Raw genomic sequence first — 14,737 nt, forward strand, 5'->3', positions numbered from 1 at the left:
AAAGGTAGGGCCAGGTGATGATGCACCTGGTTGAGTGCACAGTATAGTGTCCAAATTCTACTATTGCCCAAGTGCCTAGGTTCAAGCCCCCAGTCCCTCCCAAGTAGCAGGGAGGAAGCTTCATTAGTGGTGAAGCAGGTCTTTAGGTGTCTACCACTCTCCCCCTCTGTCTCCTTTTCCCGTCTCAATTTCTCTCTGTCCTATTAAATAAACTAACGAATGAATGAAAGGCCAGGCTTCTTGATGTACCCCAAATCACAGGAAATGGGGGCAGGACAGAAGGCAGGATCTGAACTCCTTCCAAACCAGCAGGGCAGAGCAGGGCAGGGCTGAGCACAGGGGGGTGAGCCAGACAGCCAGGGGTGGACAGGCTGACACTTCAGGTGTCCTACTTAATGCCCAGCCAAGCCCGGGTGAGGAAGAGGGCGGGGGTGATGGGAAGACACCACCCTGCTCCCCTCTAAGACACAAGCACACACCAGCCTGTCTCTCACTTCCCTTTTTATTTCCTCTAAGACCTGCAAGAAGCAGCACCAGGGAGGGAACCTGCCCTCCAGGCCCCAGGAGGGGCTAACGGTCCACACAGGACATGCGGGGGCCCAGTCAGCACCTCTGGCCCCCTGCCTTGGAGGGAAAGGTAATTTACACGCACATACACACATACACACGTGCACACTTGCCCGAGGCCTCAGGGCAGCCTATGTGCCAAGAGGCAGGCCCAGAGAAAGGGCAGTCCAGCTCCTTCCTGGCTGCTTCCAATCCCAGGAGGAAGATGTCCTGAATCTTTTAGTACCGGGCTCTCTTCAGTCAATGGAGCGTTGGTTTGGGTTGTTTTTTTTTTTTTTGTATTTTTCTCCCCGCTAGGGTTCCCCCTCCCCCCCTTTTTAGCAAGTCCCTACAAAAATAGAACTTCTTTCGGTATTTATAAACCCACGGGCCCTGGCTCTGTGCGTCTGTTCCAGGTAGACAAGCCGTGCAAGGTGGCGTTCATTCCCTTTGGTTGCTCAGGTTTTGGTGGCCTGGTCCTCTGGGACTCGGGAGGGCTACGCGGTCACCTCGGAGTTGCTGAGGGCCTTCAGCGGGGCCTCTGACAAGGTGGTGTACTCCCTCTGGAGCCGGGCACGGTAGTAGAAGAGGTAGGAAGGCAGCAGGAATCCCAGAAGTGAGAAGAGCAGAAGGCCCAGATTCACCTTCCAGACACACACACACATACACGGGGGGGGGGGGGGGGGGGGGGAGAAACAGCGTCAGACAGAGACCCGCCTTAGGACACGCCTAAAATAGACCTACTAGCTTCTTCCAAAATGGAGATCCCAAAACTCATCTGCTATATTCTTGCCTTTATGTTCCTGACTATTAAACAATTTGTTCTGCTTTGTATCTTTTTTTTTTGAGGCCATTTTTCCCATTTTGTTGCCCTCGTTGTAGTTATTGTTGTCAGATAGGACAGATAGAAATTGAGAGAGGAACAGGGGAGTCGCTTCATAGGTGGTGAAGCAGGTCTGCAGGTGTCCATCTTTCTCTCCCCCTCTGTCTTCCCCTCTTCTCTCCATTTCTCTCTGTCCTATCCAACAATGACAGCATCAATAACAACAACAATAACTACAACAGTCCCCCCCAACACTTCATCTGCACTATTCCAGCCTTTAGGTCCATGATTGTTCAACAATTTGTTTGGCTTTGTATGTTAACTCTCTTTTCAGCCACCAGGTGCCAGATGCCAGCATGATGCCAACCAGACTTCCCTGGACTGATGACCCCACCAATGTGTCCTGGAGCCCCGCTTCCCCAGAAACCCACCCCACTAGGGAAAGAGAGAGGCAGACTGGGAGTATGGATTGACCAGTCAATGCCCATGTTCAGCGGGGAAGCAATTACAGAAGCCAGACCTTCCACCTTCTACAACCCACAATGACCCTGGGTCCATGCTCCCAGAGGGATAGAGAAGGGAAAGCTATCAGGGGAGGGGATGGGATATGGAGATTGGGTGATGGGAATTGTGTGGAGTTGTACCCCTCCTACCCTATGGTTTTGTTAATGTCTCCTTTCTTAAATTAAAAAGAAATAATAATATAAATTAAAAAATAACTACAACAGTAAAACAACAAGGGCAACAAGAGGGAAAATAAATAAATAAATATAAAAAAAAAGAAATTGAGAGGAGAGGAAGACAGGGAGGAGGAGAGATAGATATCTGCAGACCTGCTTCACTGCTTGCGAAGCCACCCCCCTGCAGGTGGCCGGGGTCTCGAACTGGGATCCTTGCACCGGTCCTAGAGCTTTGTGCCAAGTGTACTTAACCTGCTGTGCTACCACCCAACCCCCTCCGCTTTATATCTTAATGCTTTTTCAGACACCAGGTTGCAGATGCTACCATGCTGCCAACCTGACTTCGCCAGACAGAGGATCTCACCAAATGTACCCTGGACCCACACCTCTCCAGAGCCCTGTTCCACTAGGGAAAGAGAGAGACAGGACAGGCTAGGAGTATGGATCAACCTGCCAATGCCCATGTGTGCTTATCCCACTGCATTACTGCCTGGCCCCCAACAGATGTCATTTTGATGTAAGGGAATATCCCTTTTTTAAAAAAAAAAATTTATTTATTTATTTATTCCTTTTTGTTGCACTTGTTATTTTATTGTTGTAGTTATTATTGTCGTTGTTGGATAGGACAGAGAGAAATGGAGAGAAGAGGGGAAGACAGAAGGGGGAGAGAAAGATAAACACCTGTAGACCTGCTTCACTGCCTGTGAAGCGACCCCACTGCAGGTGGGGAGCCAGGGCTTGAACCGGGATCCTTACGCAGGTCCTTGCACTTTGTGCCACCTGCGCTTAATCTGCTGCGCTACTGCCCTACTCCCCAGGAATATCCCTTCCTAATAACACCAAGGGCTGCCATGCTATGGCAGAGGAGGGTTTGAGCCGGGAGGATGTCGGGTGTGGAGGAATCTCTCTTGGGGGGGGGGGGCTCACCCACCAAGGAGGAGGCAGTGTTAGAAAAAGAATCCTGCATTGGGTAAACCCCACTGCATCGGGACGAGGTCATTTCATAAGCCATCAGAGAGTGTATTAAAAACAGACTCCCAGGGACCGGGGTTGGTGGTGCACCTGGTTGAGTGCACATGTTACAACGTGCAAGGACCCGGGTTCAAGTCACCAGTTCCCACCTGCAGGGGGAAAGCTTTGCGAGTGGTGAAGCAGGGCTGCAGGTGTCCCTCTGTCTCTCTCCCTGTCTATCTCCCCCTTCCCTCTCATTTTCTGGCTCTCTCTATCCAATCATTCAATAAATAAAAATAATTTAAAATAATTTAAAATAAATAAATAGACTCCCAGGGGACTGGGAACTAGCTCACCCAGGAGAACACACACCTTACCAAGTGTGAGGCATTGGGTTCAAGCCCTAGAAGTCCACAGAGAACCATGGATGACACAAAGGAAGCCCTATGAATGGTGGTGTGATGCTGTGGTGTTTCTCCTCTTTTTCCACTGTCTTTCTCTCTCTCTCTCTCTCTCTCCCTCTCTCTCTCTCTCTCTTACAATAAAAAAGAGGTTGTCCGGGAGATAGTGAAGCAGTAGAGCTCTGGGCCTGTTTATGAGATCCTGGGTTCAATCCCCAGTCACTGCACATGCCAGTGTGCCTCTCTGATCTCTCTCCCTCTCTCTCTCTCATTAAATAAGTCGGGGGACTGGGCAGTAGCGCAGTGGGTTAAGCGAACGTGGCACGAAGCACAAGGACCGGCGTTAGGATCTTGGTTTGAGCCCCTGGCTCCCCACCTGCTTCACAAGTGGTAAAGCAGGTCTGCAGGTGTCTATATTTCTTTCCCGCTGGCTTCCCCTCTTCTCTCAATTTTTCTCTGTCCTATCCAACAACGACAACAACAACAACAATAAAACAACAAGAGCAAAAAAAGGAGAAAATGGCCTCCAGGAGCGGTGGATTCATAGTGCAGGCACTGAGCCCAGCAATAACCCTGGAGGCAATAGACAAATAAATAAATTAAATAAATAGGGAGTCATGCAGTAGCGCAGCGGGTTAAGCGCAGGTGGCACAAAGCGCAAGGACCGGCCTAAGGATCCTGGTTCGAGCCCCCGGCTCCCCACCTGCAGGGGAGTCACTTCACAGGCAGTGAAGCAGGTCTGCAGGTGTCTATCTTTCTCTCCTCCTCTCTGTCTTCCCCTCCTCTCTCCATTTCTCTCTGTCCTAACCAACAACAAAGCAACGTCAACAATGGCAATAATAACCGCAACGAGGCTGCAACAACTAGGGCAACAAAAAGGGGGAAAAAAGGCCTCCAGGAGCGGTGGATTCATGGTGCAGGCACCAAGCCCAGCAATAACCCTGGAGGAAAAAAAAAAAAAAGGAATCTGCATTTCTAACACTGTGAGGGGTCCGAAAGGCAGCCAGCCGGGGAGCCCCCCACATTAGAAACCTCCAACCAGGGAGTGGGGGGGGTAGCGCAGCAGGTTAAGCGCAAGTGGCGTAAGAATCCCGGTTAGAGCCCCGGGCTCCCCACCTGCAGGGGAGTCGCTTCACAGGTGGTGAAGCAGGTCTGCAAGTGTCTGTCTTTCTCTCCCCCTCTCTGTCCTCCCCTCCTCTCTCCATTTCTCTCTGTCCTATCCAACAATGACAACAACAATAATAACTACAACAATAAAACAACAAGGGCAACAAAAGGAAATAAATATAAAAAAAAAGAAAGAAAGAAAGAAGAGAAAAGAAAAGAAAAGAAAAGAGAAAAGAAAAGAGAAGAAAAGAAACTTCCAACTCATTCGGCTCCATGTCTGCACTAGGGGAAAGCAGCCCCTCCCCGCCCCAGAGCACCCCCAGTTCTTACCCAGAAGGTGTCTCCTTTCAAAGGCCCCACCACTATCATGAAGAGAGGCTGTTGTAGCAGAGCAAACAAGGCACTGATGAGCGACTGCAGGCCCGTCAGCGTCCCGAAGTGGTTGGACGGGAACCTGCAGTGAAAGAGGTCAAGGTGAGGCCATGTGGTCCCCTCCAGCCCAGACCCCTCCCATCACCCTGGCAGAACAGAGCTCAGGAGGCCAGGAGGTGGCAGAGCCGCTCACAGGTTACAATGTACAGGGACTCAGGTTCAAGTCCCCAGTCACCACCTGCAGGGAGAAAGCCTCATGAGAGGTGAAGCAGGGTTGAAGGTGTCTATCTCTCCTTTTTTTTTGCCTCCGAGGTGATACCTGGGGCTCAGTGCAGGGGCTACAAATCCACTGTTCCTGGCAGACATTTTCCCCCCATTTTTACTGAATAGGACAGAGAGAAACTGAGAGAGGAGGGGGAGATACGGAGGGAAAAAGAGAGACACCTGCAGCCCTGCTTCATTGCTTGTGAAACATCACCAGGGGCTAGAACCCAGATCCTTGAGTGGGTCTTTGCACTTCATACTATGTGCACTTAACTGGCTGCACCACTGTCCGACCGACCCACGTCTCTCTGCTGTCTTCTTCCCCTCTCTCTGTCTCTACCTGGTGTGTGTGTGTGTGTCTCTGTGTGTGTGTGTGTCTGTGTGTGTGTGTCTGTGTGTGTGTCTGTGTGTGTGTGTCTGTGTGTGTGTCTGTGTGTGAGTGTGTGTGTGTGAGTGTGTGTGTGGTGTGTGTGTGTGTGTGGTGTGTGTGAGTGTGTGTGTGGTGTGTGTGTGTGGTGTGTGTGTGTGTGTGGTGTGTGTGTGGTGTGTGTGTGGTGTGTGTGAGTGTGTGTGTGGTGTGTGTGTGTGGTGTGTGTGTCTGTGTGTGTGTCTGTGTGTGTCTGTGTGTGAGTGTGTGTGTGGTGTGTGTGTGTGTGGTGTGTGTGAGTGTGTGTGTGTATGTGTGGTGTGTGTGTGTGGTGTGTGTGTGGTGTGTGTGTGAGTGTGTGTGTGAGTGTGTGTGTGTGTGTGGTGTGTGTGGTGTGTGTGATGAGTGTGTGTGTGAGTGTGTGTGTGTGTGTGAGCGCGTGTGAGCGTGTGTGTGTGAGTGTGTGTGTGTGTGGTGTGTGTGTGTGAGCGTGTGTGTGTGAGTGTGTCTGTGTGAGTGTGTGTGTGAGTGTGTGTGTGGTGTGTGTGTGAGTGTGTGTGTGAGTGTGTCTGTGTGAGTGTGTGTGTGTGAGCGTGTGTGTGAGTGTGAGTGTGTGTGTGGTGTGTGTGAGTGTGTGTGTGAGCGTGTGTGTGTGTGAGTGTGTCTGTGTTGTGTGGTGTGTGTGAGTGTGTGTCTGTGTGTGAGTGTGTCTGTGTGAGTGTGTGTGTGAGTGTGTGTGTGGTGTGTGTGAGTGTGTGTGTGTGGTGTGTGTGAGTGTGTGTGTGAGTGTGTGTGTGGTGTGTGTGTGAATGTGTGTGAGAGTGTGTCTGTGTGAGTGTGTGTGTGTGTGGTGTGTGTGTGTGTGGTGTGTGTGTGGTGTGTGTGAGTTTGTGTGTGGTGTGTGTGTGGTGTGTGTGTGTGGTGTGTGTGTGTGTGTGTGGTGTGTGTGTGTGTGGTGTGTGTGTGTGGTGTGTGTGTGTGTGTGGTGTGTGTGTGTGTGTGTGAGTGTGTGTGTGGTGTGTGTGAGTGTGTGTGTGAGTGTGTGTGAGTGTGTGTGTGAGTGTGTCTGTGTGAGTGTGTGTGTGTGGTGTGTGTGTGAGTGTGTGTGTGAGTGTGTGTGAGTGTGTGTGTGAGTGTGTGTGTGTGGTGTGTGTGTGAGTGTGTGTGAGTGTGTGTGTGAGTGTGTCTGTGTGAGTGTGTGTGTGTGGTGTGTGTGTGAGTGTGTGTGTGAGTGTGTGTGTGAGTGTGTGTGTGTGTGGTGTGTGTGTGTGGTGTGTGTGTGGTGTGTGTGAGTGTGTGTGTGGTGTGTGTGTGTGGTGTGTGTGTGTGTGGTGTGTGTGTGGTGTGTGTATGTGGTGTGTGTGAGTGTGTGTATGGTGTGTGTGTGTGTGGTGTGTGGTGTGTGTGTGTGGTGTGTGTGTGTGTGTGTGTGTGTGTGAGAGAGTGTGTGGTGTGTGTGTGTGTGTGTGTGTGTGTAAGGCACTTGCTCAGGCTCTTCTGACATGTGCTCTTTGATCCCTGGTCTTCGGGTGTCTGGAGTGACTCTGGGAACACCTAAGTCATGACACCTGCCCTGTGACAGCAGCCAGTGAGTCCCGAGCTCCAGGTGCTCCAGAAAGCAGAGACTGTTCATTCCTCCCAGTAACTATTGACTGAGCCCTCGCTGGATGCTGAGACCGTGCTAAGTGTGTGCGGATACAATGGGACCAACAGGCAAGCTTCCTGCCTTCTCGGAGGTGGCCTTCTGGTGGGGGTAGGTGACACTTAGTAAGTGCACAGATGGTGGAAACACTAGAGAGGAGGGCGGGAGGAGGCGGGGGTGTCAAGAGGGGGTGCAGCTGTGGACAGACGGCCAGGGGAGGCCCCACTGAGAAGAGATCGGCATGGGGAAGCTGCAGAAAGGGAGCCGGTGGGTAGCGTGTAGCCACCTGCAGGAAGAACGTTCTAGAAAGAGATCCCTGGGGAAAGGACTCAGTAGTTGTGGGTTCTGATCAGAAGGAGCTGGAGTGGAGGGCAGGAGGGAGCAGGTAAGAGGGCAGAGAGCCTCCAGCCAGATCTGATGGTGCCCTTCCCCCCTCCCTTTATTTTTCCCCTCCCTCCCTCCCTCCTTCTCTCCTTCCTTGCCTCCTTCCTTCCCTCCCTGCATTCCTTTCCTTCTTTTTCTCTGTGTCTCTCTCTTCCTTTCTTCTTTTTTTTTTTTGCCTCCAGGGTTATCGCTGGGGCTTGGTGCCTACACTATGAATCCACTGCTCCTGGAGGCCATTTTCCCCATTTCGTTGCCCTTGTTGTTGTCGTTACTATTACTGTTGTCATTGCTGTTGTCGTTGCTGGACAGGACAGAGAGAAATCGAGAGAGGAGGGGAGACAGAGAGGGGGAGAGAAAGAGAGACACCTGCAGACCTGCACAGGCGGTGGCTTGTGAAGTGACCCCCTGCAGGTGGGGAGTCTTTGCGCTTTGCGCCATGTGCGCTTAACCAGCAGCACTACTGCCTGACCCCCTGTCTCTTTCTTTCTTTCCTCCCTTCTTTTTAAAGATTTGTTTATTTCATAAAATAGAGTTGGAGAAAGAAGAGGCCTGACGCAGAGAAGGTGAGAGCAGCACACTGGCATATGTGGTGAAGGGGATCGAACTCAGCATCTCATGCTCACAAGTCCAAAGCTCTACCACTGCGCCACCTCATGAGTTATTCAAAGGATTTTAAAATATTTTATTTTATTTTATTTTAGAGAGAGAAAGACACACAGAGAGACCAGAGCAGTGTTCAGCTCTGGCTGATGATGGTGCTGGGGATTGAACCTAGGACCTCAGAGCTTCAGGCATGAGTCTTTTAAAGAACCATTATGTTGTCTCCCCAGCCCTCAAGGGATTTTTTTTAAAAGCTGTAATAAAGCTTACATCACCCGGGAGGGCACCTGCTTTGCCATGCCAAGTGTGCTGCCCGCATTTGAGCCCCTGGGAGACTGCATGGGAGCGCTGTGGCAGCAGTGCTGTGGTGCCTCCCCTCTCTGCCTGTGGTTCTCTTTCTACCTGGAAAATTAGTCCCAGATCACAAGGGCTCAGCCACACATAAATGCATAAAGCAAGCCTTTGGATTTTTCTTTTTTCCTTCTCTCTCCCTTTCTTTCTTTCTTTCTTTCTTTCTTCCTTTCTTTCTTTCTTTCTTTCTTCCTTCCTTTCTTTCTTTCTTTCTTTCTTCCTTTCTTTCTTTCTTTCTTTCTCTCTTCCTTCCTTCCTTTCTTTCTTTTCTGAAACAAGACAAGAAGAGACTTATGTCCTAACAGGTGTCTCCAACTCCTGAGTTAAAACTAAGCAGAAGGAGAGCGAGGGCAGGCTCCGGGAGACAGTTTGAAGGCTATTGCCATCCTTGGAGTATATGTGAGAGAGCCAGAGACCAGCTGAAAGGGGTGAGGAGCACCCAGTTAAGCACACATAGTACTAAGTGCAAGGACCCACACAAGGATCCAGATTCGAACCCCCAGTTCCCCACCTGCAGAATGGACACTTCACGAGCAATGAAGCAGGTCTGCAGGTGTCTATCTTTCTCTCTCCCTCTCTATCTTCCCCTCCTCTCTCAATTTCTCTCTACCCTATTCAATAAAATGGAAAAAATCTCCACCAGGAGCAGTGGATTCATTGTGCTGGCACCGAGCTCCAGCAATAACCCTGGAGACATAAATAAATAAATAAATAAAAATAGAAGGCTGTACTGAGGTTTAAAATGGGATGCTGGCCTGGTACCTCAAAATTTCTACAGAGCCCAAGACATCAGGAGAGAGGGCATTCGGGCTTCATTCCAGACAGACAGAAGCTGCAAATGTCACCCACCCAAAGCCTTCCTCTTTCTCTAAAGGGACGCTTGTGGGCTGGCCTGTAAGGGTGCACTGTTTTTTTTGTTTTTGTTTTTGTTTTTAAGAAACTTTATTTCCCCCCCTTTTATTGCCCTTGTTTATCATCATTGTTGTTATTGCTGTCATCGTTATTGGATAGGACAGAGAGAAATGGAGAGAGGAGGAGAAGACAGAGAAGGGGAGAGATAGACACCTGCAGACCTGCTTCACCGCCTATGAAGCAACTCCCCTGCAGGTGGGGAGCTGGAAGCTCAAACGGGGATCCTTAGACTGGTCCTTGTGCTTTGTGCCACCTGCACTTAACCTGCTGTGCTATCTCCCAACTCCCATGAGGGTGTACTGTCTTTGAGGGGGTGAGTACCCTGTTATTTAGAGAGGGGTCTGGGATGGGGGACATATGGTCTCATGCTGTCCTCGCAACCCCGAGATGTCAGCCTTCCAAGGAGGCTGGCTATGGGGGGCAAGGGAGGGTACCTCTGGGGTGGAGTGTAGAGATGGTACTCCCATTCTGATCTAGGGTTCTGTGGTTATGAAAGTGGGTGTGAGGGAGGGGAGCCCCAGAAGGCCGAGCATGACTCACACGGCAGCGTAGAGGCTTCCACAGGTTGAGTGGTAGAAACCACGGACCATGGTGTGCAGGACAAACGTCAGAAACTGAAACCAAAACAGAGAGAGATTTTTTTGGGGGTGGGGTGGGGATGAAACATGGGCAGGAGTGTGAGGGGACCCATCCATAGAGCCTACCCTCTCATCAGCCCCAGCTACATAGAAACTTTCTGAGGAAGGCTTAGAGGACGAGGCCCAGACTTCCTGGAAGACAGAGCCTGGTGAGCCAGGCCTCTGGAGGGATGGGGGGAGAGGGCGGCAGAGAGACAGCTTCAGGGGGTACCTGCAGTTGTAAGTTGCTGATAAGGCAGGTGATGCCAAAGCCCACAAGCAAGAGGTTGGTCACGGTGAAGGCGTTGATGGCGTTGGTGAGCTTCTGGATCTTGCTATAGCGAGGTCGAGCAGATCTAGTGGCAAGCCCGTCCCTGAAGAGAACAGACTGTTACTGACTTGGCCACTGCCTCCACCTGCCCTGCCAGCTCCCTGGTTCTCAGCCCCACCCTTCCCCATTCAGACGTGTCTTTGGTGTGTGTGTGTGTGTGTGTGTGTGTGTGTGTGTGTGTGTGTGTTGGGCGGTGGGGAGGGGGCAAACCCGAAAGCCATCTCCCCCACTCTGCCTTGCTCAGACGATGGTTCCTCCCTCAACAACCCCTCAGATCACAGGACCTGGTCCCAGACCTCAGAGATGGGGCCTGAGAATCTGCATTTTGACCAGCAAGCCCAAACCAGAACAGTCAAGGAATGGGAAGATAAGTGAGAAAGTCACAGCTCCCACATCAGAAAAGCCAGGAAGAGGAGGCCAGGCAGTGGTGCACTTGGTTAAACACACATAAGCACAAGGAACCGCAAGGATCTGAGTTCAGGCCCCCTGGCTCCCCACCTGTATGGGGGGGGGTCACCTCACAAGTGGTGAAGGAGGTCTGCAGGTGTCTATGTTTCTCTCCTCCTCTCTATCTTCCCCTCCTCTCTCAATTTCTCCTTGTCCTACCCAATAAAATGGAAAAAATGTCTGTGGATTCATAGTGCTGGCACCAAGCCCCAGGGATAATCCTGGAGGCGAAAGAAGGAGGGGGAGGAGGTGATGATGGTGATAATGATGATGGAGGAGGAGGAGAAGATAAAGAGAAGCCAGGAAGACATCTCCGTCCATCAGCCTGGAGAAAAGTAGAAGGCACTTTGGGGACAGCTATTTGGCACCCAGAGGGTAGGGGGGGGTGTCTCTCTGGCATGACCAAGCCATGAGGCTGGTCCAGAGGAGAGAGAAGTCAGTAGGCTGAGGCGAGGGCAGGCTGCCCAGCAGCGGCTGCTCACAAACATTGGCCATCGGGAGCAGAGGGCAGCGAGGGAAGGTTGGGTGCCAAGGCTGGGTACAGCGGGTGGAGATTGTTCTTAGATGACTCCACTCCCAGTCTCCTTCTCCATGACCTCAGGACAGATGGGGACTGGTAGGAGCCACCCAAAGAGGGGACAAGCAGGCAGAGACCTCAGTTCAAGATCCAGTTGCAATCTCTAGCCAACAAGATGGCACCCAGTGATTCCCCAACACACACACACACACACACACACACACGCACACAAACACACACACACAAACACACATACACACACAAACACACACAAACACACATACACACAAACACACATACACACACAAACACACACAAACACACACACATACACAAACACACATACACACACAAACACACATACACACACAAACACACATATACACACACATACACACACACACATATATATACACACACACACACACACAGCCAGTGCAGTCTCCTTCCACACTACCAGAGTAGCTCTGTGTCACCAATACAACAGAAGTGATGGTTCAACACGCCTTAGACTACATTGCAAAAGGCATCACAGCTTCTGACTTGGGTCTGTCTCTTGGCTCTCTGACTCTGGGCGAAGCCAGCTGCCATGTTGAGCGGCCACCATGGACAAGCTCAGATGAAGGTCCTCCTACCGACAGCCACACAAGGGTGCTCTTATATACCAATGCAACCTCTTCCTGGCCTCTAGAAGGTTTTGGGAAGGGTGGGCACCTTGTTAAGTGCACACATTGCAATGTGCAAGGACCCAGGTTCAAGCCCCTGGTCCCCATGAGTGGTGAAGCAGGGCTGCAGGTGTCTCTCTGTCTCTTTCCCTCCCTATCTCTCTCTTCCCTCTCAATTTCTCTTTGTCCTATCAAATAAAATAAATTGGTAGAGACAGAGGGGGTCAGGCAGTGGTGCACCCAGTTAAGCACACACATTACAGTGTACAAGGACCGAGGTTCAAGCCCCTAGTCCCCATCTGTTGGGGAAAAGCTTCATGAGTGGTGAAGCAGGGCTGCAGGTAGCTCTCTCTCTCTTTCTCTCTCTCTCTTCCCTTCTTCCCTCAATTTCTCTCTCGGTCTCTACCCAATAATAAAGAAAGAAAAGGGTAAAAAAAAATATTTAGAAAAAAAGGCTTAGAGCTGGGACCTTTTATAACATGGGTCCTAGAGTTCGTGTGATTTGAGGTAAGTCACTTGACCTTTCTGGGTCTCTGCTTCTTCATCAACAGTGAGGATAAGAAAGAGGTGACCAGGGGTCAGGCAGTAGCGCAGCAGGTTAAGTGCATGCGGCGCAAAGCGCAAGGACGGGCAGAAGGATCCTGGTACAGCCCCCAGCTTCCCACCTATAGGGGAGTCGCTTCACAAGCGGTAAAGCAGGTCTGTAGGTGTCTTTCTCTCCCCCTCTCTGATTTCCCCTCCTCTCTCCATTTCTCTCTGTCCTATCCAACAACAACATCAACAATAACAACAATAATAACTACAACAACAATAAAACAAGGGCAACAAAAGGGAAAATAAATAATAATAAAAAAAATTGGGAAAAAAAAGGAGGTGACTGGGGGTCAGGCAGTAGCATAGCAGGTTAAGCGCACGTGGTGCAAAGCGCAAGGACCAGCCTAAGGATCCCCGTTTGAGCCCCTGGCTCCCCACCTGCAGGGGAGTCGCTTCACAGGCAGTGAAGCAGGTCTGCAGGTGTCTATCTTTCTCCCCCATCTGTCTTCCCCTCCTCTCTTGATTTCTCTTTGTCCTATCCAACAATGAATGACATCATCAACAACAATAATGACCACAACTAGGCTGCAGCAACAAGGGCAACAAAAGGGGGAAAAAATGGCCTCCAGGAGCAGTGGATTCATGGTGCAGGCACTGAGCCCCAGCAATAACCCTGGAGGCAAAAAAAAAAAAAAGAAGAAGAAGGAGGAGGTGACCTCAGAGAGCCATTGCAAGGTTCAGTGAGCCAAACTGGTCCCCTTAGCTTTCACGGTGCTTGAGCAAACCACGCCCCTGCCCAGCTCCAGTGTCCTCATCTGTCACAAGTGCTTCCTCAGGCCTCTAGCATGAGTGGAGCACGGATGCAAAGGCACACGGACCATGGCAAGTGCTCTACCAGTCACCTGGTGTCTCCAGGGGCGGTGCACGAACTGGGGGTGTCCACGCAGTCCTTGATCCTCCAGTCCATGATGTACCCGATGAAGGGGCAGGTGAGAAGACACAGCAGCTGCATGATCCCAAAGATGCTGGTGTAGACACCCACTGGATGGCACAGGGAGAGAAGCAGGGTCGGGAGCAGACACGAGGGGCGCCAGCCTCCCCATGGTCACTGCCACCCACTTCTGGAAGCCGCGGCGGAAAGGGAGGGAGTATGAAGATGACCCGGATCTCACCCCCCCCCAGATGCCCCAATTCTGCAGGGTGGTCCTGGCCTGTCTCCGACGGGGCAGCGGTGGGGTGTGTATGCTCAGAGCCCCACCTGTACCCTCCTACCTGTCTCTGCCGCCTTCAGCTTCAGTTCCTCTGTCTCTGTTCAGGGTAGAGGAAAAAGTTGGGGTGAGAGTCAGTTGCTCATGGGGTGACACTCCTGTCTCCCCCTCCGCACACACACACACCCCACCGCCAGCAGGCCCAGCAGCATCTCACCGTGTTTCGGGCCACCAGTCACCAGGTACTCCAGCATCTTGTTCATGGCGGCCATGTAGAAGATGACCCGAAGCTGGGTCATGCCCATGGTCAGGAGGCTCCACAGGAAAATGGGGGAGCAGAGACTCTTGCGGAAGGGGACAGACTCTGGGGAGACAGCAGAGGGCACCCCTGAGCCACACAGATGGTCTGTTTCCCAGGACTGTCACTGGTATGGCTTTGGAGGGGAATGTTTCTTTCTTTTTAAAATTTTTTTTGTATTATCTTTATTTATTTATTGGATAGAGACAGCCAAAAGTCAAGAGCAAAGGAGGTGGTAGGGAGAGAGTCAGAGAGACACCTGCAGCAATGCTTCACTGCTCGCAAAGCTTTTGAGGAGACTACTTCTTCATAAATAAGGGTTTCCGACACCAGAAAGGCAGACAGCATATGGTAATGCCAAAGACCCTCATGCCTGAGGCTCCAAGGTCCCAGGTTTAATTCCCCAGCTCCACCATAAGCCAAAGCTGACCAGTGCTCTGGCAAAAAAAGGAAGAAGAGGATGAAGAAGAAGAGGAGGAAGAGGAAAACAGAAAGAAGAAAGGAAGGAAGGAGGAAAGAAGGAAGGAAGGGGGACTTGGGCGGTAGCGCAGCAGGTTAAGCACACGTGGCGCGAAGCACAAGGACCAGCTTAAGGATCCCGGTTCGAGCCCCCGGCTCCCCACCTGCAGAGGTGTCGATTCACAGGCAGGAAGGATGGAAGAAGGAAAGAAAAACAAAACTCACTCGCCTCTAAGCTCTTGTCAAACATCATAACTCTCT

At 51.2% G+C, this 14,737-nt stretch overlaps 1 protein-coding gene across 2 annotated transcripts in view; it reads right to left on the reverse strand.

Annotated features, from left to right (window-relative positions):
* Positions 1–486: 486 nt before the first annotated feature.
* Positions 487–14,737, reverse strand: part of SLC43A1 (solute carrier family 43 member 1) — a 51,324-nt gene continuing 37,073 nt past the window's right edge. For both annotated transcript variants that reach the window (XM_060176209.1, XM_060176208.1), the window contains 7 exons: positions 13,937–14,083; positions 13,784–13,819; positions 13,414–13,552; positions 10,250–10,391; positions 9,941–10,014; positions 4,839–4,962; positions 487–1,190 (listed from right to left, as the gene is read on the reverse strand). In XM_060176209.1, coding sequence (XP_060032192.1) covers positions 1,044–1,190; positions 4,839–4,962; positions 9,941–10,014; positions 10,250–10,391; positions 13,414–13,552; positions 13,784–13,819; positions 13,937–14,083 — 809 coding nt within the window. In that variant the 3' untranslated portion in view covers positions 487–1,043. The remainder of the gene's footprint in view (positions 1,191–4,838; positions 4,963–9,940; positions 10,015–10,249; positions 10,392–13,413; positions 13,553–13,783; positions 13,820–13,936; positions 14,084–14,737) is intronic.

Source organism: Erinaceus europaeus, chromosome 17 (assembly GCF_950295315.1).
Source record: "Erinaceus europaeus chromosome 17, mEriEur2.1, whole genome shotgun sequence".
Classification (NCBI taxonomy): Eukaryota; Metazoa; Chordata; class Mammalia; order Eulipotyphla; family Erinaceidae; genus Erinaceus; species Erinaceus europaeus.